At 37.3% G+C, this 24,952-nt stretch overlaps 3 protein-coding genes and 1 pseudogene across 4 annotated transcripts; 1 reads left to right on the top strand and 3 right to left on the bottom strand.

Moving 5' to 3' along the window:
* Positions 1-10,203: 10,203 nt before the first annotated feature.
* On the bottom strand, positions 10,204-11,524 carry LOC107957686 (putative serine/threonine-protein kinase). The gene has a single exon (XM_016893233.2). It carries the CDS (start codon positions 11,462-11,464, stop codon positions 10,364-10,366), a length of 1,101 nt encoding a protein of 366 aa, XP_016748722.1. The 5' UTR covers positions 11,465-11,524; the 3' UTR covers positions 10,204-10,363.
* A 672-nt stretch (positions 11,525-12,196) lies between these two features.
* LOC107957685 (pentatricopeptide repeat-containing protein At4g20090) lies at positions 12,197-17,201 on the top strand. Its single transcript, XM_016893232.2, has 3 exons — positions 12,197-14,448; positions 15,020-16,577; positions 16,701-17,201. The coding sequence occupies exon 1, from the start codon at positions 12,197-12,199 to the stop codon at positions 14,093-14,095; it is 1,899 nt and encodes a 632-aa protein (XP_016748721.1). The 3' UTR covers positions 14,096-14,448; positions 15,020-16,577; positions 16,701-17,201.
* Positions 15,152-16,116, bottom strand: LOC121228898 (cationic amino acid transporter 5-like; annotated as a pseudogene).
* A 1,941-nt stretch (positions 17,202-19,142) lies between the features above and the next one.
* LOC107960652 (DNA polymerase eta) lies at positions 19,143-24,726 on the bottom strand. 2 transcript variants are annotated; one of them, XM_016896961.2, is made up of 15 exons: positions 24,442-24,726; positions 24,156-24,276; positions 23,941-24,052; positions 23,670-23,840; positions 23,199-23,363; positions 22,981-23,084; positions 22,712-22,831; positions 22,314-22,437; positions 21,463-21,576; positions 21,117-21,332; positions 20,906-21,014; positions 20,716-20,825; positions 20,195-20,270; positions 20,000-20,106; positions 19,143-19,627 (listed from the first exon to the last, which is right to left on the bottom strand). In XM_016896961.2, the coding sequence occupies exons 1-15, from the start codon at positions 24,515-24,517 to the stop codon at positions 19,310-19,312; spliced, it is 2,043 nt and encodes a 680-aa protein (XP_016752450.2). In that variant the 5' UTR covers positions 24,518-24,726; the 3' UTR covers positions 19,143-19,309. The 2 variants fall into 2 exon arrangements, with proteins under 2 accessions (XP_016752450.2, XP_040968418.1); XM_041112484.1 differs by lacking the exons at positions 24,156-24,276; positions 24,442-24,726 and having other exon boundaries at positions 23,917-24,052.
* Positions 24,727-24,952: the final 226 nt, after the last annotated feature.

Below are 24,952 nucleotides of genomic sequence, written 5' to 3'. Positions count from 1 at the left end.
GTAAATATTAAATAATAATATTTATGAACTTACTCGTCAGATTTGGTGGCCCCGAAACCATTGTTTTCTAACACCATTAAAAAACAGGTTGTTACAATTATATTTTCCTATTGTGTAAATAGGCATATAATCATGCTCTGGAGGGTTTCATCCATAATATGGGAAAGCCTGTGATCCCTAAAATTCGCGGACACTTGCAAGTAGTTGGATTCTTACATGCGTCTCGTATGTCCGGGGTTGCAAACTCGATTTGCAACTAATCAGCACGTTGGTGGAAAGATGGAGGCCCGAAACACACACTTTCTATCTTCCATGCGGCGAGTGTACAATCACACTCTAAGATGTAGCGCTACAACTCGGTCTGACAATGGATGGGCCAGTCATCATGGGATCTACGATCGTTCTGAGCAAAGTGGCCCTCTACCAATCACTGTTGGGAAATGTCTCGGACAAGTTCAAAGGTGGTTGAATATTGATGAACTGGTTGAAGGATAATTTCAACGAGCTCCCTAAAGACCCTGAAGACTAAACAGATGAGGTGATATAATAATACACCCGAACATACATCATGAGGTTAATCAGGGGCATTTTAATGCCCGAAAAATCTTAAAATTTGGTGCATGTAAGGTGACTACTACATCTAGTGGACTTTAATGAGTGCGGGAAACTAAGTTGGGGATTTGTCGTATCGTCCACGTTGAATCGAGAGAAGTGTCAAGCCACGCTACCGAGTGCGACGTCGATCGGTGGTTGTCTGCTCCGGCTGTAATCATGGGCTTGGTGGCGACTACCATTTCTACGTCCCAAGGTGATCGACCCATATATGTTCCCGTTGGTGACGAGGTAAACATTATTTATTAATAAATACGTGGTTTGTACAATAACATTTATTATTATATGTTTCGATTAATATATCGTTTGTACAGGTGGAACCATAGGCTAAGCTACGTAGGACTACACGAGGATTTAGAAGATATTAGACTATTGTTAGATCAACACTCGGAAGCTGAGGTTAGTTACCTATTTTTTTGAACCTACATTAATTACGTAATGATTCGTAAAAAAAATTCATAAATAACGATATTTATAATTTTTCTTTTCAATATGAATGGATGTTGTAGGCCGACACTGATGTCATATCCAGCATCTCCAGCTGGAAGTGTTGCGTAATTGGCAGATGTAGGACGCAAATGTGTCGTTGATAGTGTACGCGACAGTGGAAATGCATGAAATAGAACGGATGTTACGGCAGTTCGGGTAGAGGCAACGAATTTCGCCGCCATCTCAACACTTGAAGGAGTTGCACAAGGTGGACATACGAGGGAAGGACAACATCGACTGGTTGAAGTGGTAGGAGGAGCACATCGTAGCGTGAAATTGTAGGATGCAATCTATAACTGTTCATGAACAATTTTTCTCAGTGGACACAATGACAGTTGATAATTACTTGGCATGGTTTAGAGTTTTCGTTAAGTTGTATCTGCTATCACAGAAGGAAAGGAGTCGACAAATTCGGGCAAAGAGGTCATACGGACCGCCACAACATACTAGGAGGGGACGCGGCCACATGACGGGTTTCTCATCTTTTTTAGCAGAAGATATACTGCTTCTGGCTACACAATATCCGGGTTACTTCTGTGACAACCCAAATTAGACCCTGGTCGGAATGTGGTTTCGAGACCACATTACCGAGCCAAAAATTTATTTTCGTGTTTTAATTGCATAAATTGTTGCGTGACAGTGAATATATGAGAAATTAAATGCTTAATATTAGCATTAGGATTGTGAATTAATTCAAAAAGGACCTAGTTGACGAAGTTAGAAAAGATGATAGATGAATTATAAGGATTAAATAATAACAAGGTGAGAAAGTTTGGGTTTGCATGTCAATGTGCCCAATTCTTGATAGGTGGCCGGCCAAGCATGGTTCCCTTCCTCCAAGTTTATGTTGATAATTATTTAATATTGGTAAGTGGAGTAGGAAATAAAAGAAATGAATTAAAAGAAAAGAAAGGATGAATAAAATAAGGGAGGAAGGAGGAGTGTTCATCCTTTTCCTTACCACAATAGCCGAACCTAAAGAAAGAAAAGAAGAGAAGAAGGTGAAGCAAAGGCATTCGGCCTTTTGAATGAAGAGGAGGTTAGTAAATTTTGTTAAATTTTCTTTTGAAATAATAGTTGTTTGGGTTAATCATCACGTTTTTCTTACCTAGCCATACTAAAATTTCGAATTTAGAGTGTTGGATGGAGCTTTCGGTTATGGTATGTGTGAGAAGAACTTGATTCTTTCTTACCTTTAAGTTTTGATGGATCAAGAAAACAAAAGGTTGTTGATGAAAGAAATTAATGTGTTAAGAGATTATATGAAACTTATTCATGTTTATATATGTTATATGCAACGAAAATGGTTGATGATTTTGGAGGTGATTAGCTTGAATCGGCCACGGTATATCCATAAACACGATCTATGCTTGTTATGTTACTCATGGTTAAAACAATTCGGCTATGACATTCGGCCATGGATGGTTGTATTTCTTTGATGTTGTTTTTGATGCTTTAGGGCATTGAGGGTTGATTATAGATGAGGTGAGTTTCTTGATTTAAAATTTGATGGATGTTAAGCTAATTGGGCAACCAAAGGTTCAATATTTTTGTTATGAGGTCATATGTGCATTTCGGCCATGGTCTTTGCTTGAATATGAGATTTGTAATGTGATTTTCCTAAATTGTCTATGAATTTGGTTGTTGATTTCATGGTAATGGTATATTGAATCCATGAGAATTTAGTAAGGTTGCATTCGGCAACTTACTTGAAATTAAAAATCGATGTCTAAGCTTAGGTGATTTCGATGATGATATATGTGTATATACATAAGTATATTTAGTTGATTCGGCTTTGGTAGTTGCATGAGATTATTAGCCGAATATACTAACATACATATACATGTGAGATTGGATTGTAAATATTTAGCAAGGTGGTTAAACTAGTTAAATTATTGATATAGCTCAAGGAGCTAAAGGAGGTGAATCGAGCAAAGGCAAAGAAAAGGTTATCGAGTAGCCGAGTTGGAACCGTCTTACCCAACACGAGGTAAGTCATTAAGCATGTAGTGGGCAGTATTTCAAATGGTCATAATGTGTATGTATTGATGCTGATTGGAATGAATAAATATACATATATATATGCATGTACGTATGTGATGATGAAATTGTTGAATGAAAGAGAAGAGGTAAGATGTAATGAGTTGTTGATCTCGGCACTAAACGTGCGGGATAACCATTTATGACCATGAGATTGGCGCTAAGTGCGCGGGATTAAATTGTACAGCACTAAGTGTGCGATTCGACTATGTTGCACTAAGTGTGCGAAATGGATATGATGCACTAAGTGTGCGAATTGACCATGCGGCACTAAGTGTGCGAGATGGACTATGTGGCACTAAGTGTGCGATTTGATTACGTAGCACTAAGTGTGCGAGTTGATTATATAGCACTGAGTGTGCGGGCTCAATAAATATTCGTGAATCATTACGGACACTATGTGTGCGACACTATTGATTCGATCGCGGACAGCGGATCGGGTAAGTGTTTTGAGTACATGGCTATTATGTGCTATGCTTATACTTGGTGTTGAGCTCGGTAAGTTCGAACCTATGTGACAAATATACTTGAAGTCACGTATATAAAATTTATCGTAGGATGGGTGAAAGGCCGTATAGTCGTTTGGTTGTAACGAAAATAAATCGATTTATGAAATTGCTTCAATGTCCTATTGATGAGTATATAGAATGTGAATGCATGAATTGATATGAAATTGAATTGATAAGTTGGAGGAACTATGGTATGGTTCGGTATGGATGGAGTAAATTGTCTCGTTCCATTTTGTTTCCTCTTGTGATAATGTTGTTGATAGATGGTAGTGCATTGCTTATGACTTACTGAGTTATAAACTCACTCGATGTTTCCTTGTCACCCACTATAGGTTGCTTGGACTCATCTATTTTTGCGGGGTCGGGCCGTCGTTGAAGTCATCACACCGGATAGCAAGTTTTGGTACTTTCTTCTTAGTGTGTTTAGAAGATCATTTTGGCATGTATAAGCTAGTACGTTGTGTTTGAATTATGGCATGTAAACTTTAAGCCATGCGAAAATGGCACGAATGTTCGATTGAATTGGATCAAGGGTAGGCATGAAATGGACCTAGTTACTTTCGTAACAGATGCTGGCAGCAGCAGTGTCATGAGATAAAAAAATCACTAAAAATAGTGGGAGTGGAATTAATTGATGAATAAATTATGTAATCGAAGCTCGATGAGTCTGCTTTCATGAGGAAGTAACGAAAAGATCATATGGGCAGTATATTAAGAGATAATCAGATTTTAGTGGGACAGGGCCAGAACGGTTTCTGGATTCCCTGCTCCGACTTTGGAAATTCATTATAAATTAACCAGAGATAATTAGGGGTCGTACCATATATGTGCAGATTCCTCTCTGAGTCTAGTTTTCATAGAAACAAACGGCAACAGTATTGAAGCCCCGTGCAGGGAGATATCCCAGTCGTAATGGGCAAAGGTCAGTGTAGTCGACCCCTGCAACTTGGGGGACTTTGACTAATAAACTGTACTAATTGGCCCAACCAAAAATTCTAGAAAAAAATACATAGATGGGCACATGAGTCTAGTTTCTGGGAAAAATTACGAAACTGATTTTCGAGTTACGAAACTCAAGATATGATTTTTAAAGCGGCTAGTGCACAGATTGGGCAGTGTCTGGGAAATAAATTTTGTAAGGGGTTAAAGCCAGTTAACACCTCGTGTTCGACTCCGGTGTCGGTTTCGGGTTCGGGGTGTTACAACTTCGGTCCACGTATTCTTATTCAATTAAGTAATCATGTGTTTTATTCACAAGCACTACTGTACTACGGACCACTGCCACATATGGCCGGTTCTTCTGTTCCTGCAGATACATATTTCACTTCACCGCCATCCCCCACATACTACACCTCTAAGTAGAAGTCGATGTCAAACCTCGTGTCGGGACAGATGTCGGCATACCCATTGCTACTGATGCAAGCACCCATGTAGCAGTCGATGGTGATGTCATTGCCCGATACCTTTTTGGCGTACCCGAGATTTTGGGCACCTTATGGTTTTACGCCTATTATGTCATCTTGGCTATTGGAGCTGGATTGACTCCCATGAAATAAAGACATAAATGTGATTGTTTAAATTGATAATATGACAAATATGATCCAAGCTGGATTAGTCTTAGGTTTATTTATAAATTAATTCATTTGTGCCTTTCCTAAATTCTGAGCAAGTGAATGGTCATGCATGTATAACTCATATACTTTATTATATTGAAAATTTTGCTCTCAGTCTAGTAGGTTAAAAGTTAGTATGTTGGGTATATGACTTATTATTCATGACATGATTTTACTCATAATAATAGAATCATAGCTCAATAAAAAGAGTAAAGATATATCTCATTAGCATTGTATGAATTGTAAAAATAGAACATGATCATGGGTAATTTGTATGAGACACGTGATTTTATCATTTTTTTGTTTGAAAAATGATTTTATCTTTACTTGGCATATGTAATGATAATTTTCACTGTCTAAGATACAACGATGATAAATATGATTTAACTTAGGATCACAAATATTCTATGAGATAACACAAATATGGCAAGGTGATTGAACTAAAACTTGATATAAGTAGCTTTCTTAATGGTATTAATAAGGAGTTCGGTCATTCTACTTTTAGTGGATGAAATTTATAATAAAAAACTTTTTTATTTTTATTTTTAATGAACAATCTCATTAAAGGTTTTGATCATATTTGGTTTTTTTTTTACACAATGCCTATAACTACCCATAGCCCCTCCCAAACTCAAAAATAGGAGGATAGTGCGCTTCAGCGCACTCGAACCCACGTTTTTCTGCATTGGCTGTAATACTCCACACCCAAGTCCTACACCGGGGTGGGATACGAGGCGTTACCTCACTTAAACACATACATTCCAATGTTTTCGAATCATTAAGACTTGATCAAACTTAAAACTTTTTTGAACTTTGTTTGATATTCCTTAACAGGGCCTACGAAGCCTCAAATGTCCATTCGAAACCATTCGGGACCAGTTCGGGTCCTTAACCAACTTTAAAAAATTACTCTTTGAAAACAGGGCACACACTCGTGTGAAAGGGTAACATGCCCGTGTGGTCTTTATGACATAGCCGTGCTAATGGCCTGTGTGACACACACGGCCTAAACATCTAGGGACACGCCCATATCCCATACCCGTGTGAATTTAATTCCAAATTTGAACCTACATGGGTTTTCACACGGCTTGACACACGCATGTGTCTAAGGACCGTGTCCCTCACACGGCCATGACATGCCCGTGTCTAAAAATCTTTGAGGGTCACACGGCCAAGGCACACGCCCGTGTGCTAGGCCGTGCCCTTCACACGGCTGAGACACACGGCCATGTCTCTGTCCGTGTGTTTACTACCATGCAAACTGACTTGAAATTTTTACGTGCAGGGGACACACGGCCGGACAACACGCCCGTGTGTCTACCCGTGTGGACAACATAGGGCTATTTACCAAGCCCTTTGCCACACTGAAACACAAAATAACATCATCCATCATGCTAAAGGTCATCACAATAAGATTCCTCAATCCAACAACCACATCTAAGGCCTTTACACATTTCATATTTACTAAAACAACCAACAAAATACCCATTCATGAAATAACTTCTTGTATTCATATCACAACTTTTAACTTTAGCCATTTCCATGGCCTTATTCAAAATGAATCAAAATGCTAAAGTAAGCCAACACATTTGGCCAATTAACAATGACACAAAATCATAGAGTCAGGGTCTTATATATGCCATAATCAAAATAAATAAATGTAACTATACCAAGTGCTTCGATTGATAGTGTGATTGATGCCTCCAATGTTTGTTGATCCACGAGCTAATTAGGCGGCACTATAAGAAAATGGAAAGAAATAGGGTAAGCATAAAACTTAGTAAGTTGCATGCAATAAATATAACATCTTTACCATTCATCATCTTGCTTATAGTACTTAAGTAGGCATAAGCACAACTTACTCATCATTAGCCAATACACTTTACATAGCATATATTGAGCTCACATCTTATACATTTCAAATAGGTACATGTACCACTCACAACATGGTTATACTTTTCTTGTTTAACTTTAACTGTAACTTTCACTGTTAAACCGTTTAGAATGTTATCGAATATTCACTAAGCCTCAAACATAGGGTATAATGTCGATGCCACGTCCTAGACATGGTCTTACACTGGCTCATCCATCAAGTCGATGCCATGTCCCAAACATGGTCTTACACTGACTATTGAAATCGAGGCGGACGCCATGTCCCAGACATGGTCATACACTAACACATCTCGTAGCCGATGCATGTCCCAGACATGTCTTACACTGGCTTACATCGCGAGGCCGATGCATGTCCCAGACATGTCTTACACTAGCTCTCGTCTCAATGCTGATGCCATGTCCCAAACATGGTCTTATACTGGCTCTCATAATGTGGCCGATGCATGTCCCAGACATGTCTTACACTAGCGCACAAATGACCCTAATGTCATGGCATGAATATCTGATTTGTTCCTAAGGTTCGCTCGGGAGTTTTGTTATCTTAATTATCATCGTATATTTTCATTACCACAATTAAGAAATTTTATGCTATATCATTTCAAACACATATAATGACAATGCAGTTGTATTATTTACATACAGCTTACCTCGGTATGCAAAATTTGGCGGCTATCTCGGCTTATACTGCTAGTTTGGCTTTTCCCTAGTTTAGGCCTGGATTTTGTAATTCTTGATCTATAATGATAAAAATTCACGAATTTAATCATTTTATTAATCTAAGTACTCAACAATTTAAAATTGGGCAAAATGACCATTTTGCCCCTAGACTTTTACAAAATGACTATTTTACCCCTAGGTCCGAAAATCAATTTTTATTACATTTTCTCACTAACCAAGACTAGCTGATCACTTTTTTATACTAAAAGCAACCCACAATTCTCATTATTTCACACATTTATCACCTATTTTACAACTTATGCAAAATGGTCATTAGTTAGGATTTTCATGGAAACTACTTCATAAAAGTTGTTTATTACACTACCATAACTCATTTTCTTCCATAAAATTTCAGAAAACAACATGTACACACTCATGGTAAAACCTAGGCTTTCAACCATTTTGCAAAATAGTCCCCTCATTTGAAAGCTTATGTTACAAGGGTTCTAAAAGTGCAAAAATCATCAAGGAAAATCATCAAAATCACTTACTTGTGAAGGCTCTAAGTTGCTGAAATTTTTGAAGCTTAAAAATCCCTCTTTTTTTGGTATGAACGGTGGGAAGAAGATGAGAGAAAATAAAATATCATTCGCTCTTTATTAAATTTTATTTTTAACCAATTTTGTCACTAAAACCCACCTAACCTAGTCAACATGCCTCATTTTGCCCCTCTATAGCTGACCACCTCTATTTTAAGGGTCTATTTGCCCTTTAAAGACCCCCAATTTATGATACATGGAAATTTAACTCCCTTAGCTATCAAATTAAAACTTTTGAACTTTTTGTGATTTAGTCCTTTTTCGCGATTAAGCTCATAAACGCTAAAATTAATTCACCAAAATTTTCATGCATCTTTATAAACATGCCATCACACATAAAATAATATTGAAAATAATTTCTCCGACCTCGGGTTAGTGGTTCCGAAACCACTGTTCCGGCTAGGCCCAAAATTGGGCTGTTACATTGGCAACAATGTCTATGCCAATCGAGTTAAGACTCAATCGACCATAACTAAATAATTTTGTTATTAATAGAAGAGTCGGAACTTAATTATAAACTATTTCATCCATGATTATATATGTTCAATTGACCCATTCACTAGCTCACTATAACTCTAAACTAATTGCGTAATAAGACTTTGAATGAATGGACAAAATGATGAAGGAGATTTAAATTACATGAATTACTAAATGCGGTAAATGCATTTTCTCAAGAAGGTAAGATATGATCTAAGATTAATTTGATTTAATTGGATGAATGAATTAAATGATTGAGAATCGAGAGTCCAACCGATTCAACTAGTGACATATAACTAGAAATAGCTTGAACTCTTTCAAATCGAGCAATTGAAAAATAGGGTATTATTATTTTTTATTTTTAACAAAAAGTTTAGATTTTTATTATGTTTTGATTATTTTTGATCTTTGATTTTTTGCAAATATATTTATTTTTAAATATTAATCTTTTAAAATATATTTTTATATTTTTTAATGATTAACATCATTTGTTTTAAAATAGTTAATTCAAAAATCGAGAATCCAATCATTTGGCTTTTTATGTCATTTAGAGATGAGCATTCGACTGAATTGAATGAAAAGTTGGGGAGTCCTATTTTATCATTATAGCTTAGTTTGAAAATTTTCCAAATCAAGTCAAGTGAAATAAAATTGTAGTAAAGTCAAACCGAGAAAATTTGTTCAAGTTAAATTGAAAAAATTAAACACATCAAAATAAAATCTTATTACAATATAACTATTTTCATGTTAGAGCACATAAATTTGAAACTATATATTTGAAAACTTTTTCAAAGCAAAATAAGAGAAATAGTTTAGTATGATAAACTTGAATTGATAATTTACCCGTTTAGGTCCTCCAAATTGTTATCTTAGAAAAATTTAAAATTTAAACATTTTTTATGTGTTCTTTAAATTTTTTTGAATTTTTATAATTTAAAAAAAGATAAAAAATTATAATTTTTATAAATATTTTGAATATTTGAAAATTATCTATAATTTTGTTGTTGAGAATGTTTAATTTACTCATTTTGAAATTGATAGGGACCACAAAGTATTTACATATGGCTTTGTTATTTGAATTACAAAATTTAAATTATTTAGACTCGAAAAATTAAATTATTTATTTGAATTACTCAATAAATCAAATAATATAATTCAATTAACTCAAAATTCGTTTTTTTGACTTCATGTTTTACTTAAACCTATATTTAAACCTCTTTATGCATTCAAATAAAAAAGAGTGATTTAATTTTTTTTTTTAAGAATTCCACTCTTTAAAGATGCTGAAACGAACATCAAGTTGGAGAAAATGTATTCTCATCAACATTATTAATGGAAATTTGATTATTAGCCAAAATGATGATAAGCTATTTACATAATTCACATGATCCTATCCCCAATTAGAGATAGAATCATGAACCAAATAATACAACATTCTTATAAAAGGGAAGAAGAAAATTTCCTAACGCAAAATTCAAGTCGAAATTTGATTCAAAAGCTCTACAACTTGTATCATTGCGGGCCTTTCTTTCGATCCTTCACTGCTACACATACACGCAATTCGAAAATACTCCTTAACCTCTTCTTGAATTAACGCATCCCTCGGAATCTTTTGATATACCATTTCTATTTCTCGATTTTGAGCTACCATTCGTCGAGCCCACTCTACTAGTCCTATAACTTTCCCCTCAAACCTCACCGGCCAATTGGGGCGGTTTTGGGTGGCTATCTCGATCATCAATACTCCGAAGCTATAAACATCTGCCACAACCGTCGCCGCTGTGTTCCCTTCACGGTACTCCGGCGGCATGTAGCCCATTGTCCCGGCCACCTGTGTGGATACGTGTGTTTGGGACTCCTCGATTTGCCGAGCCAGACCAAAATCAGAAATATGGGCTTCGAAATCCCGATCTAACAACACATTGCTGGCCTTAATATCTCTATGGATGATGGGTGTATCCAGTCCATGCAAATAAGCTAGACCATTAGCTATCCCAAGAACTATCTTCTTCCTCGTATACCAACATAGAAACCTGCCGTCCGGGTTTTCTTGATCTTCACCGTAAATCAATTGGTCGAGACTCCCTCTCTCAATGAACTCATAAATCAAAATCCGATCGAGACCCGAAGAGCAAAACCCTAGGATCTTAACGATGTTTGGGTGGCGAAGCTTACCTAGCGTTTCCATCTCAGCTCGGAACTCTCGGAGGCCTTGAAAAGCATTGGGGTCGAGCTTCTTAATAGCCACGGTGACTCCGTTGGACAGAGTAGCTTTGTAAACGTAGCCAAAGCTGCCGTCGCCGATGATGAGATCTGAGGAGAAGTTCTTGGTGGCGGCAGAGAGTTCCGCCATGTCGATGCGGGTGAGAGATGGATCGAAAGCGGCGCTGTCGCATGCGGTGAGAGCGGCAGGGTTAGGGGTCGGTCGGGTTCGGTTTAAGGAACGGGTTTGAGGAGGATTAGGGGAAGCGGGTTTTTTGGTGGATCTGCAGATTAGGAAGATGCAAGCTAAGATTAAAGATAGTGAAAAGAAGCTGGAAATTGCTGCAACAATTAAAGCAGGAGCTAGATCCATTTGAGGAAAAAAAGCCCAATTTTTTTTTCTTTTAAGAAAAAAGTTAGATTAGAAGAAGAGGAGGAAGCTCAGTCATGTGAACGAGAGATTGAATAATAAGGCAGCAAATAGAATAGGAACGGGGGGAAGGGGGAAGGTCAATGGTGGCAGCATCGTGGAAAGGGCGAGTCAACGGAAGAGAGAGAAAGAAAAAATGGTATTTAATGGTAAGTTTTTTATTTTTTAATTTTCAAAATTCTACCTCATCTCACTCTGGCTTCTTTTTGCCTTTTCTTTACTTTTGGGTCCCGCTTTGGCCGTGAATTAGGTGTCTTCTGGGAGTTTTAGGTAACAAAGCATTTCCTGTTACTATTACGGTTTACGGACCGCCGATTAAAAATAAAAATTAGTGTGATTTTAGATGAATGGTACTTCGATATGAGGTAAAAGATTTCACCGTAGTACAATCACCGTGGATCCAAAGCCAATATTCCACGCACCTGATTTGGTAGGCAAAATAACATAATAAAGCCTTTATAATCTGTAATAAATTAAAAGCAAGAAAATAAATTATATTCTACATTTTAGGGGGAAAAAACCGAGCACAAGCAAGCAAGGTAGGGCAACGGTGACCGGTGTGTTTGCTTGTACTTCACTGTATGCTTCTCAAACTCAAAAAAATGGTGGATTGTTGAATTTTGAATGCGTTGCCACCATTAGTTCATTCGATTGCTGTCTGCGCTTCAGTCCACTATGGCAAGGCTTAGTGTTATCAACACAATCTGCAGGGGCCTCTCTTCATTCCCGGGTAAAGTGTCCCGAGGGCAAGGATCCTCCCAGTGCCCGCCTCTCTCCGATCAGCTTTTCAACTCCACTCCCCAATCTGGTTCTTTTAGATTAGGCGATTCCACTTTCTATTCCCTCATTCGCCACTATGCCCATACTGCTGATTTTGCTTCTTTAGACAATGTTTTATGTCGGATGAAGCTCCAAAACCGAGTTTTTATTGAGAAGTGTTTTCTAGTCATCTTCAAGGCTTATGGGAGAGCCCATTTACCCGATAAAGCTGTGGATTTGTTCCATAGGATGTCCCATGATTTTCATTGCATACCCACTGTAAAGTCCTTTAATTCTGTTCTCAACGTCATTATACGAGAGGGCTTTTATCATCGAGCCTTGGACTTTTATAATCGTTCCGTTAATGCCAAGAACACCAACATTTCTCCAAATGTGCTCACTTTTAATCTGCTTCTTAAAGCCTTGTGTAAGTTGGGATGGGTCGATCGTGCAGTCGAGGTGTTCAGAGAAATGCCTCTGAGGAAATGTCCGCCCGATGTCTATACTTACTGTACATTGATGGATGGATTATGCAAGGAGGATAGGATTGATGAGGCTGTTTCCTTGTTGGACGAGATGCAAACCGAGGGTTGTTTCCCTTCTCCTGTTATCTTTAATGTATTGATTAATGGGTTATGCAAAAAGGGTGACTTGGTTCGCGCTGCCAAGCTAGTGGACAATATGTTTCTCAAAGGTTGTTGTCCTAACCAGGTCACTTATAACACACTCATTCATGGTTTGTGTATGAAGGGGAAGTTGGATAAGGCATTTAGTCTTTTGGATCGCATGGTGTCCAGTAATTGTATTCCTAATGACGTCACATATGGAACCATCATTAATGGGCTTGTTAAGCTAGGGAGAGCGGAGGATGCAGTTAAGCTAATGACTGCTGTGCAGGAAAGAGGGTATGGAGTGAATGAATATGTTTACTCAGCCCTTATTAGTGGGTTGTTCAAGGGTGGTAAGTCCGAGGATGCAAGGAAACTATGGACTCAAATGATGGAAAAAGGATGTAAACCAAACATTGTTGTTTATAGTGCTCTTATAGATGGTTTGTGTCGTGAAGGAAAGCCAAATGAAGCCGAGGAAGTTCTATCTGAAATGATAGACAAGGGTTGCACCCCTAATGCTTATACATATAGCTCCCTGATGAAGGGTTTCTTCAAGGCGGGCAATAGCCATAAGGCAGTCCAGCTATGGAAAGACATGGCAGAACATGAATGTATTCACAACAAGGTTTATTACAGCATACTGATCCATGGCCTTTGTGAGGTTGGTAATCTCAGCAAAGCTATGATGGTGTGGAGAGGGATGTTAGAAAAAGGTTGTAAACGTGATGCAGTGGCTTACAGTTCAGTGATTCAGGGCCTCTGCAATGCTGGCTCAATAGAAGAAGCTTTGAAACTTTTTCATGAGATGCTTTGTCAAGAGACTGAATCTCAACCAGATGTGGTCACCTATAATATACTTTTTAATGCTTTATGCAACCAAAATAGCATTTCCCATGCCATTGATCTCTTAAACGGCATGCTGGATAGGGCCTGTGATCCTGACATAGCCACATGCAATATATTTTTGAGAACACTGAGAGAGAAGCTAGACCCTCCTCAAGATGGAAGGGAGTTTTTAGATGAGCTTGTCATCCGGTTATTAAACAGGCAAAGAGTTTTTGGTGCTTCCAGAATTGTGCAAGTGATGCTACAGAATTTTTTGCCACCAAAAGCATCTACTTGGGAAAGAGTTGTCCAAGAGCTCTGTAAACCTCAAAAAGTTCAAGCTGCCATTGACAAGTGTTGGAGAAACCTAGACTCTTAATTCTTTTGTTTGTGATTTTGTAAATCCTTAAGTGGTTAATTCTGAAATATTCTTCATCCCTGAGCAGAATAATTTCTTTTCTCATCATAGTTACATTGAGAAATAATATCCTCAAGGATGGATCTGCAGGATTTTAATGGAGATACAAGTCAATCTGTTAACTGCAAAATGTTTCTTCTTGACATGGTTTTACAACTCTCTTTTAAACTTCATTTCATGTTCTCTTGTATCTTGGATAGGGGATGGTCTCATTCCCTTTTATTTCTGTGACTATTCTTCAAATTGCTGAAATGTGGTTCACAATCAGAATGCTTGAGACATTGGCAAAGGTTGAAGGAGACTGACAATGCAAGGTAAACAAGTTATGGTCCCTTAATATACGAGTGTTCACTTGTTGTCATTTTGACATTTCTTGAACATGTGCATTAACATATGTCTGCATAAGTTTTCTTTCTCTGTTGCTCCAGCTGAGCTATGCCCAAGGTACTCAGACCTAGCCAAATAAAAGTAGTTTAGGTAGATATTGAATAACATGAAATTATGTCTTTTCTAGGAATTGGAATATGCATCAAACACACATTGGGCTTTATATCAATGAAATGAAACCTGCCTCTCTAGCTCTGAATTATATCATTATGTAGGCAATTGTGTAGGTCTTAGGATTGATGTCCCACATCCCCCCATCCCCTCCAACCCCAACGGGTGCATTAACAGAGGCCCAATTGACTAAATAAAAGGCTTTATGAAATGCTTATTTCAGTGCCTAAAAATGCAGAATACGATTACAGTGTCTTGCTGGGAATCTTTTGCTGTCTAGATGTATGATATACCTTAATATATCATTCGTCTTTTCACTGCATCGTACAAGTAGATTCTTTTTGGGGATGACAAGAGTAATGATCTGATTTTAACCGTAAAACACAGGGCTTATAGCTGAAGAATGCTGCACTGAACATTATTGGCAATATTGTTTATGGACTGGAGATAGATGGTGGACAACTCGCCAAAAAGACGAGTAGATAGTGGAACATGATAGACTAAGCTATGCATTCCTTCTTAGCCGTCAGGGCTTAACATCTTTTGTTGATACTCCACATCATAAGTTATATGGAGGCTAAGAAAATGTAGTAAACCAGCATTACCCCTGACGAGATTCCAAATCTTATTAAAGCTTAAGGTTCAAATACCCCATCACGAATGGAGAACATGGAACCCTTGGGACCCCCCTGAACTATTGGTGCCTTCAGCTGGGCAGAAAATTGATATTCCCAACGTCCCCAGGAACCAAAGTGGAATTGTTACTATGTAACCTGTCCAATAATGAGGCCTTAATCTCCAGTCAGATGAAGTTCCTATCGAGGAAGCAGTTATATAGTATCTCCTCACAAGAAGTGCAACAGCCATCAACATGAATATGACTAGAATGCTCACAGATGGCTAGCTTGTTAAGACATCCAAGCTTGAAAAGAAAGCAATCAGACCACTTGAGACGGCAGTTTTTGGTGTTCCAGTCTGGATGGACAAAAGACCATGGTCTGATCACTTGTGCTCATGCAATATGATTCGTGTATCTTGCCTGCGCTAGTGCCCCTACCAGAAGGACAGTGGTTACCCCTTAGGGGCTCCAAGAGCTACTAGGTACTACTTAGTCCATTTCATTCCAGCAGCAACAGAAGAGGAAGCACCTAGATCTATCTGTGTTATACATAGGAAAAGTATTAGCAAGCAATATATAACAGTGATGTATTTTTATTCTTTTGGCCAGAAAAAAAGGTGTTGAAATTTGATGTGTTGGCATGAGCGAACCCTGGAATTATCACTAACAATATTACTAGTGTATTCCCTGAAGTTGCTATCTGTTTGGATTGTGAAGTTTTCTTCATGCTGTTTACTGCAGTGGTGGTAGCAATTGCCAAAACTGCAACTGCAATGGTTTCCAAAAGGTTATTTTGCTTGTTGATGTTTTTATGGATACCTAGTGACTTAGGTTGATAGTGTAGGAGAGTGGTGAAGAAGTCCATGTCTGACCACTGCTGTCTGCTGCACTTCCAGCAATGCTTTCAGAAGAATGTTTCCTTCCAGCTGTGATGAATGTCAAATAACCTCCTAATTCATTTCTTAGATAACTTAACAATTGATCTGCCTCTAGTATGTCTGCTACAAACTATGTATAGCAAATGCAGAAGAAAAGCATTGCTGATATACCTGAGTCAGCATATAACATGACAATGGTTACTGCAGAGTGATTATGAGCTTCTTGACAAGTGAGCACAAAGATGCCTTATCCAATAATGGAGCCAAATCCAAATCAGGTAAGATCCCTGAAAGGGGAGACTAACAATTCATGTCATCCTCACGTTGTTTTTGAAGTTAAAGATATCTCATTGGCATCATCAGAGCGGCTTATAAGATGGGCCTTGAATCAGAAACATATTTGCGATAGTTCTGATTAATAGGTGCCCACTCTGGAATGATTGTTGTGGTAAGAAATCATCTTTGCTCCATCTTCAGTGAGTTCTTTGTGGGACCTTGACCCCATGTTCTCATATGTAAATACTGTTGCTTTGTTTTCTAGATTCTCATAGCTTTTCAATTCTTGGTGTAGCTGCTGATGATAATATGATGTAGCAATGTGTGGGATCCTTGGCACAGTGGTTCAAATGCCGTTGAATATTAAGACAATGTTACTGCCACTACACTCTTGCCGTATCATCACAACTTGCCTGATTAGTTAGTTACTAGTAATTTGAACTGTCGCATATTGTGAGGCTCCCATTTCGTCCTTTGCCATGCAGCATTAGAGTCAAGAGTCCGACATGCAGAATATTTTAGACAGGTAAAAGTAAAAACGGGTAACATAAGTCTAAATAATTAATATCATGTACTGTGCCTTAGCTTAGTCTTGGTTCTAACATGTCATTGAGACAATGCTTTTCTTTTTTTTTTTTACAGACTTTATCCAATGGTTTTGGTTGGTCTAACTACCAACAAAAGTTGTATATGTACCTCGTCATTTGGTTTCTATTTGTTTGTTTCAGATGGAAAATAAGAATGTTAAAGACTCAATTCTCAAATTCAAAACCAAATTCGTGTTCTTGGCTTGGCATTATAATTTTCAACATATAAGAACTTTTTGCATGTTAATGTTAATGTTATATATACACTATATAGGCTCATACCTAGTCATTGTAGCAGCTTGGATTTATTTTGAAGTAATTTTTAACTTCTGCATTCCTATTAGCCTCGACTTAGCCTAAGCTCTTTTGGCCTCTGAAAGAAGGGTTTATTTTGATAAGGGCGTATTCAATGTAACAGCAGACGAGCTTTACCACACAATTGATAATAAGTTACGAAAAGGTATACGTTTTCTATAGTTCTTGTTTTAAAAATGAAAGGATGAGACATTTATACAAAACAATAGAAACAATAGAAGAATCGTATATTGATTATGGATAGAAGTAAACATTGTATAAAAAAAGAAGTATATTCATTGATGTTAAGAAAATAAATCAAGCGTAACAAATATCTCTATATCCGTGCTTATCCTCATCTCTTCGTTTCTAACCTTAGGTTTTCGATTTTAGTGCAGCCAACCATTACACCGGCTGTGGCTCACCATTCCTTGGTCACCTCCCTCTCCCACCATCTTCTTTCTTTCATCCTTTTCACCCTTCTTCGGTTCTTCCCTTGTTTCGTATATCTTTTCCTTTTCTTCGATTTTTGTTTTGCTTCCTCAGTCTTTTTCTCAGTTTTCCTCGGCTTTCAACAGCAGTCTTTGTTTTTTGTACATCTCTGGCAGTCCTTTCGGTCTCCCTTCATAACGAGACCTGTGGCTCTCCCTCTTTCGCAGGTAGGATTTTTTCCTACTTAGAAAGTCGTTATAGTTAATTTGCAGATCCTCATGATGTGAAAGAAGTGAATGGCTAGGCATAAAAAACGAGAGATGTTGACATCTCTTCAGCTGGTCCTGACATTTTTTTTTTACTTCAATTTGATATGTACCAAAGAAAAAGAGTAATGTTCAAAATGCGGTGAATCAAGTCATTCATTGAAACAGCTCCCTATTTAAACCCATATAATATAAGGGAATACAAACGAGAATAGAGGAAGCTTGTCATGATTGGTAGGAAGCTTGTCATGATTGGTAGAAAGAGAATACTCAATATGATAACATTTATTGCTCTTGATATTTCCTACCTAGTTGTTGGGAAAAAATATTTTTGTTTTGTTACTTGTTTCTTGTCACCGCTACTATTAGGCTGGTTGAACGATAATCGATTTAATACTGAAAAATGTCGCAACCCGTGAACCAAACACAAACAGGTTAAGAAGAGTGCAAGTATGTGCAGAGTTAATATAGAATAAACGTGATATGGCTTACCATTACAAAGCAAGCCTACCTTGTAACTTGGATTTGATTTGCTTGTACTTTAGAATAAGATTTCAGGTTTTTCATTTTTAATAGTAGATGGCATCAAAGGTTTTCAAAACTAGCATTTCGATTTTAATTTATTTTTTAAACATCTAATTGAATTTTTAAAATATTAATATTGTAATGTTTTAATTGAATTATAAAAATTTTAGTATTGTATTAATCAAGTCATTTCATCAATTTATTCGTCAATTTTGACGTTAAATACTAATTCGAATATGACATAACATATTGATCAAATTATAAATATATGTGTACCTACCTTATGCATAGCTTGAATTTAAAATTTTCTTTTTAACATTTCAAATTCAAGCAGTTCATATAATATGTATATGCATGTTTAAAAATTGATCCCCATGTTAACTAGATTGATAGAAAGATGTAATTGATTAATACTGATACTTTGATGAGTAATTTAAAACATTTTTAAAATCTATACCATAGTTCCAAATACATGTAGTGCTATCAATTATTTTTAATTAATACTAGTTTTTCACATTTATATCAAGGTATGACCACAAAAGATTAAGAAAATGAATACAGTCGACTGATGTGAAAAAATATAAACACAACCAACCATGCAGATCCACACCTTCAACCAGCTAGCTTTAGGTGTCAGATAAAATTCAAAATTGGCTTATGAAAATGGTTAATTTTATACATGGAAGTAGAAGATTCATATTGATATCCTCTTAATTTGGTGTCATCTGACTCATACATTTCTCATTTGATTTTATACACACTGACGCCATCCATCCTGCATATAATCATTGTTTCCATAATTATGACTTTTTGGAGGGTGAGAAATAATGAGAGATGGTACAACTTCGCTTGACCATATTATTAGGCCGCTGCTCATGAGGCTGCATCCATGCTTTAATCTCATCTTGGATCTCCGGCGGCAATTCCTCCATCACAGATGGATCAATTTCATCAATGTTGTAACCCCATGCTTCCCTTCTTCCTTCTTCCCCATCTCTACTGTAACTGCTACTACTAACATCAGTGCCTCCAACAGTTCTGTTGTACTCATGGGACAAAAAAGAGCCAGAGGGATTGGGATTGTAGCTCTTAAAAAGTTCTATTATTGAATATGTTCCCTGTTAAGAGTCAAAATGTCAAAAGAAGCTAAGCAAAAGTTGGTGGCGTAAATCGAAACAAGAGCCAACTATGAAGTGCATAAACTGAAACCAGTTCCACATGAGCAACCCTAATGTATAATCAGTAGCATCATGATTTTTTTCAGAAAACATTAAAATTCTTCTCTTTTTTCCCCTTTGCTTCCGCCTTGAATATACTTGAATGATTAATGTGAAATCGAAAAGCCATGAAAGTTCAACTTCTAGATATTAAAACCATTTTCTCCATCAAAGCAAACCAGATCATGATAAGTATTCTCTAGATAGCAGTTAAAAAAACACTAAAATAGCAGTAACACAGGAAGATAAAATAAGTAAAATTCATGATTGAACCTTGTCTTTCAATCTTTTTCCCTTTCGCTCCTTGTATTCTGACTTAAATTGACTTTCATCCTTAGATAAATCCCATTGTTGTTTACTCCGGTTCTGTTCCAAGCAACCTTAAGTTCCTCAATAAACACAACAAAATCAGAACTAGAAAGGGAAGTTAGGGAGCCAACGGAAATAGCAAGTACCAAAAGATATCACCTGAGAGTAATAATGGTGAAATATCCTCCTGAATGAACCCATCTTGTGTCTTCTCTGATAGAGTACTAGATAGATCCTGCAGACAGAATAAACTAGTAACATGATTGTTCACTACCAGAAGCATTTAACGATAGGAAGATAAGACAGAATACATCAGAAAATAGGTTAATAGTTCTTACACAACATACATTATACACGTATCAAGAGGCTTACACATTATAGACAAAGAAAACTTTAATATCTTGCTTTCTAAAATGAAGGAAAAACAACAACAGTTAAAGATCTATGTTGCTTGCATCGCATGATCAAATTCTGAATTGCAAAAACGAATCACTGGCCAAATTGCAAATTTTTATATACAATTCAAAATTAGCAGTGGAAATGAAAAACTCCTAAATAATCTACATCTAGAAACTTTGTTGATTTTTGTTCTTTTGAGAGCTTAATCATCTTAAAACTGCCATTTAGAAGAGAATCTGCAAAAAACTAAACAGTAGTAACTTCGTCTTCAAGAAATTTACTTTTTGTTCTTGCAGATCTAAATCAGGCACAGTATCCTTAATCCAGCTTTCTTCCTTAGGAAAATCAATTTTTGGTTCAGATAAATTCACCTCTGAGTAGCATTCACTACCTGAACGAACACCTAGTCCCATTTAGAAATGCATCACAATCATAAACAAGGCCAGAAAATGATCAGAAAAGCAAGAAGACCTGAGGGTAACGAAAGTGTTGCTTCAGTGTTAAGGTTATCCGACGATTGCATTGAAGAAAAGTGGGACGTAGATTGACCATGAAAATACTTCGCAATTGAACATGTTCCCTGCCAAAAATATTAAAGATAACACATAATACAAAGTGTTTAGTCGTTCAAAAACCATGTTAAGGTCATCATTTACTGCAAACAATGTACATTGGAACTTACAGATGGTATGGGAACGATTTTACTGGCTGAAACAGAAAGAGATGTTATTCCCCATCCTCTACAATGGCTTCCTCGAGTCTTACCACCATAAAATCCAATATACTCGCGTAATCCAGCTTGAAATAGGTTGAAGGCATCTTCCTGGATCTTGGCAGTCCCATACCTTAGGGGACAAGATTTTGAGGGGAACTTTTTCTGAGAATCTGAGTCACTGGACTGTAGAAATACTCATAATCAGCAAAATAGAATGTTGGAGTTAGCACATCGTATAAAAGAATCTGGGTTGGTTAATAGAAAGATGCCAAAGGTACATAGAGATGCAGACTAAAGGATAAAAGATGGGTACCTTGTATGCTCTAGCATGCAGAGTTAACGTGTGTGCTATCCTTTTGTTTTGGTCCAGGTCAGAGCAAAGTCGTTCACTAAGTTCTTCGCAAAGCTGATTAAGCCAGTGTTGCACCTGGTTAACATATAAAGAGGCAAGTTACAACAATATGAACTTTAGTGAGAATTGCTAAATGACCCAAAATGCTTTGAAGGAATCACTAAATGATGGAAGCTAGTAAATTATTTGATATAAGAGCTATATAACAAATGCAGATAGTAAGCAAATTTAGAAACAAAAAGCTGCAGAGCAATTCCCTTTTCCACCAACTATGATCATTTCTTTGTACACAAGACTCATAGTTGAGAAAACCATTTCTCCAATTTCAGCACCAGTTTTTGCAGCAGAAAACTTTCCGTTAGCCACCCCTGTCAAGCATCCCTCTAACAACAATCGTGACTCACATAAATAACGAATTCAGCACAAGTCAGGGCACCGGTGTTGGAAAAGCTATAGTCATTGCACGATAGATCTAAGACTATCATTTTTATGACACTTGGAATATTTTCAACAACTGTAAAATGTTTGATGCTTTCATTCCTTGAATATGAAGAAGAGACACCACCATCATAGACCACAATCTAGGGAACCGTAGGGGCTTTAAGCACTACTGGCATTGCATAATTAGACAGCACTGCATTGCAATTTGCATGATTATTTATAAATTCCAACACTTAGGGATCAAGCTCACAAAATATGCTCTTTAGTTTGCACAAAATTCTACACGGTAAAATGATTGCACAGGAGATTAACACATTGACTTCATGACATGCTAAAATCATAGAGCACTTTTTATTAAGAAAAACTCTTACAGCAGGAACCGTCTTTAATGCCCGAGGGCCAGGAAATGTCTTTCCAGAACCATGGCTCTTAGGGAGAAGGCGTCCCTCAACTTCTTCTCCACTGATTCCTCTTGCAATGTTCCACAGCCAAGTTCTACATCCCATGCAAAACATAGGTATTTAGGAACCAGATTTAGATAGTTGTTAAATGAATCAGCAAATGTTAAAGAAAATCTTAAAATGGTAATTTCTTCTGGTGGATCTTGACCATATAAAGATTAAAACAAGAAGTCAACATCTAAATGTAAATTTGGAAAGTGCTAGATAACAGCTCTTGATGCAGCATAATTTTTAAATTTTAAGAGAAGCTGTAATGATCTGAGATATATCAGACATGTGCAAAAGCCCCATTAATATTAGGTATTGACCCTGTATTTATGCCATAACGTTCTTGAAGCTTCTCCTCTGGAAACTGCAATAGATCTCCAACAGTGTTCACACCCATGTCCATTTGCAAGGAAATCCCCAGCTTGCCTCCAAGCTGTTTCCTGGCAAGAAAGTTTCTAGTCAAAATAATGTGTCATGAATTAGGAGAGAAGTAACTACTCTGCTGCGGATGTTTATATATCATTCCTCAAGGAAATTAACTATTTCTCACTCAACATTTCAGTTACATCCAGAAATTTTAGAAACTTACATTTTTCTTATAGGCAAGGTATCGAGCAATCCCTTTACTGATGAGAAAGGTACAACAGTTTGTTGTGCAGGTTTATTCATACCGCTAGCAAGTTTCGCCAGCATCTGGTGATAAAGTCAGCATTAGGACGATGTCATAGGTCAGTAAAAGTTACCTTTATACAGAACCTTATGGTACTGGCAGAAAAACTACAGATGAGCGAAAAAACTTTTAGCTACCTTATTATGAGCAATGCCTGCAGAACAAGTGAATTCTGTCTCTTTTAAAACCTGCATCCTAAGTTCTGCAACAATGAGGATACCGCAAGCTAGTAATTTATCACGGTGATCAGCATTGTGCCTATGTATCCACTTCCTAACATTTTCTTTCACGTCACTTCCGTCCTGCACAGTTGCATATACAGTATAATATCTTAGGTGGTGCAAAATCCTACCACTGCAAAAATGCCAAATATGTACACAATGATCCCAACTAGAGACCAAAATTTAAGACAGGATACATATACAAGCCTACAAACTTGTTAGATTTCGTAGCGATAGAGGCATCTATGTTCCAAGGACATTGCACTTAAGCTAAACTCACATATGTTGGCATCTGTCCATCAACAGAGGTGCCATTAACTCGTAAATAACTCCAACATCAAGCATTATTAAATGTTATGACAAAAGATCCAAAGCATGGCAGTAAACCTCATTATTTAGCCCTAGAATATGTGATTTAAGAGCTTCCTCATCTATTGTCTCCATGCCTTGCGGAGGATTGTCGGCTAGCATCATTTCAGCTGCATCAGTAAGATCAAGATACACTTCATCAATGGAAGCCCTTTCACATCTACCTCTCCTTGCAAGAATAGATACCACCTGTGAATTTTGTTAAAAATTCAGCAATAAGATGGGTTTCTAATGAACTACTGAAAGTATATACTTGAAAGAGTACAATTGTTCATCAAATCGCCGGCACCTCAGAGCCTGCATTCCGGTACCCGCTCAAATCAGCTTTACCACGGGCCACAGGCACTTGGACCAACTGAACTTGTGGGCAAACCTCCTTTGCTTCCTCGCCACGCATTGAACTGAAAACCACACATAAGATACAAAAAAAAGGGGGAAGAAAAAAGAAAACACAGCTTATCAATTGAGAATCCTGAAAATGATTACTTTAAAAATTATAATTACCGCTTAATCCCGAATTTACGAGCCTCATAGCTGACTGCAATCAAAGCCCCTCCTTTCCATTCATTGTACTGTACAACAGCAGTAGGTAAACCCCGTAATTGCGGCTGCTTTCTTTGCTCCACTATAGAGTATAATGTTTAACGATATTAATTACGCCAGAAATTGAGATTCCATAGAGAAAGACAAGTTTGAGAAATTGGAACAGAACAAACCGAAATGGAAAATGAAGAACTGGTCGGAAACCTAAGTAACATATACATAAATAAAATTAAATCGCATAAAAAACCTTGAACATAGAAGCAATCCATGTCAACATGAGCAATCACCCTGGAATCAGACGATTCTGGTTTTGCCACTGGCATTGCTCGCTCTCCTCTTTTCCCTCCAAATCTTCTATAATCTTCACCTTTATCAACCAATAAGGAGAGCCAAAAAAAAAAAAAGGAGGGTAATTTAACAGAGTACGTCCAGTGCCCGCCCGTCCCGACCTCAACACATCGTTTCGACTGTAAAAACGCGGTGCAACGCGACACTCCGTTATCGTTTTAGTCATTGTTTCTAATGAAGGGTCAAAAGTTCAAAAAAGAAAATTCATTTTAGGCTGTGTACTTGGGTTTAGAGCTGATCATGGGCCGGCGCCTGAAGGCCTGCCTGAAAAATGGGATAATTTGGATAAGAATATAGGCCCAAAAATGGGTTTGAGTAAAAAAATGAGGCCCGTTTAGAAAACGGGCCGAGCCTCAAGTAAGAGTTTTTTGGTCCAGGCCCAGCCCGGCACGGCCCGAATTATATATTAA

Source organism: Gossypium hirsutum, chromosome A05 (assembly GCF_007990345.1).
Source record: "Gossypium hirsutum isolate 1008001.06 chromosome A05, Gossypium_hirsutum_v2.1, whole genome shotgun sequence".
NCBI classification, from domain to species: domain Eukaryota; kingdom Viridiplantae; phylum Streptophyta; class Magnoliopsida; order Malvales; family Malvaceae; genus Gossypium; species Gossypium hirsutum.
Note: the sequence above shows the minus strand (reverse complement) of the source record. Positions and strands in the feature narration are given on the sequence as shown.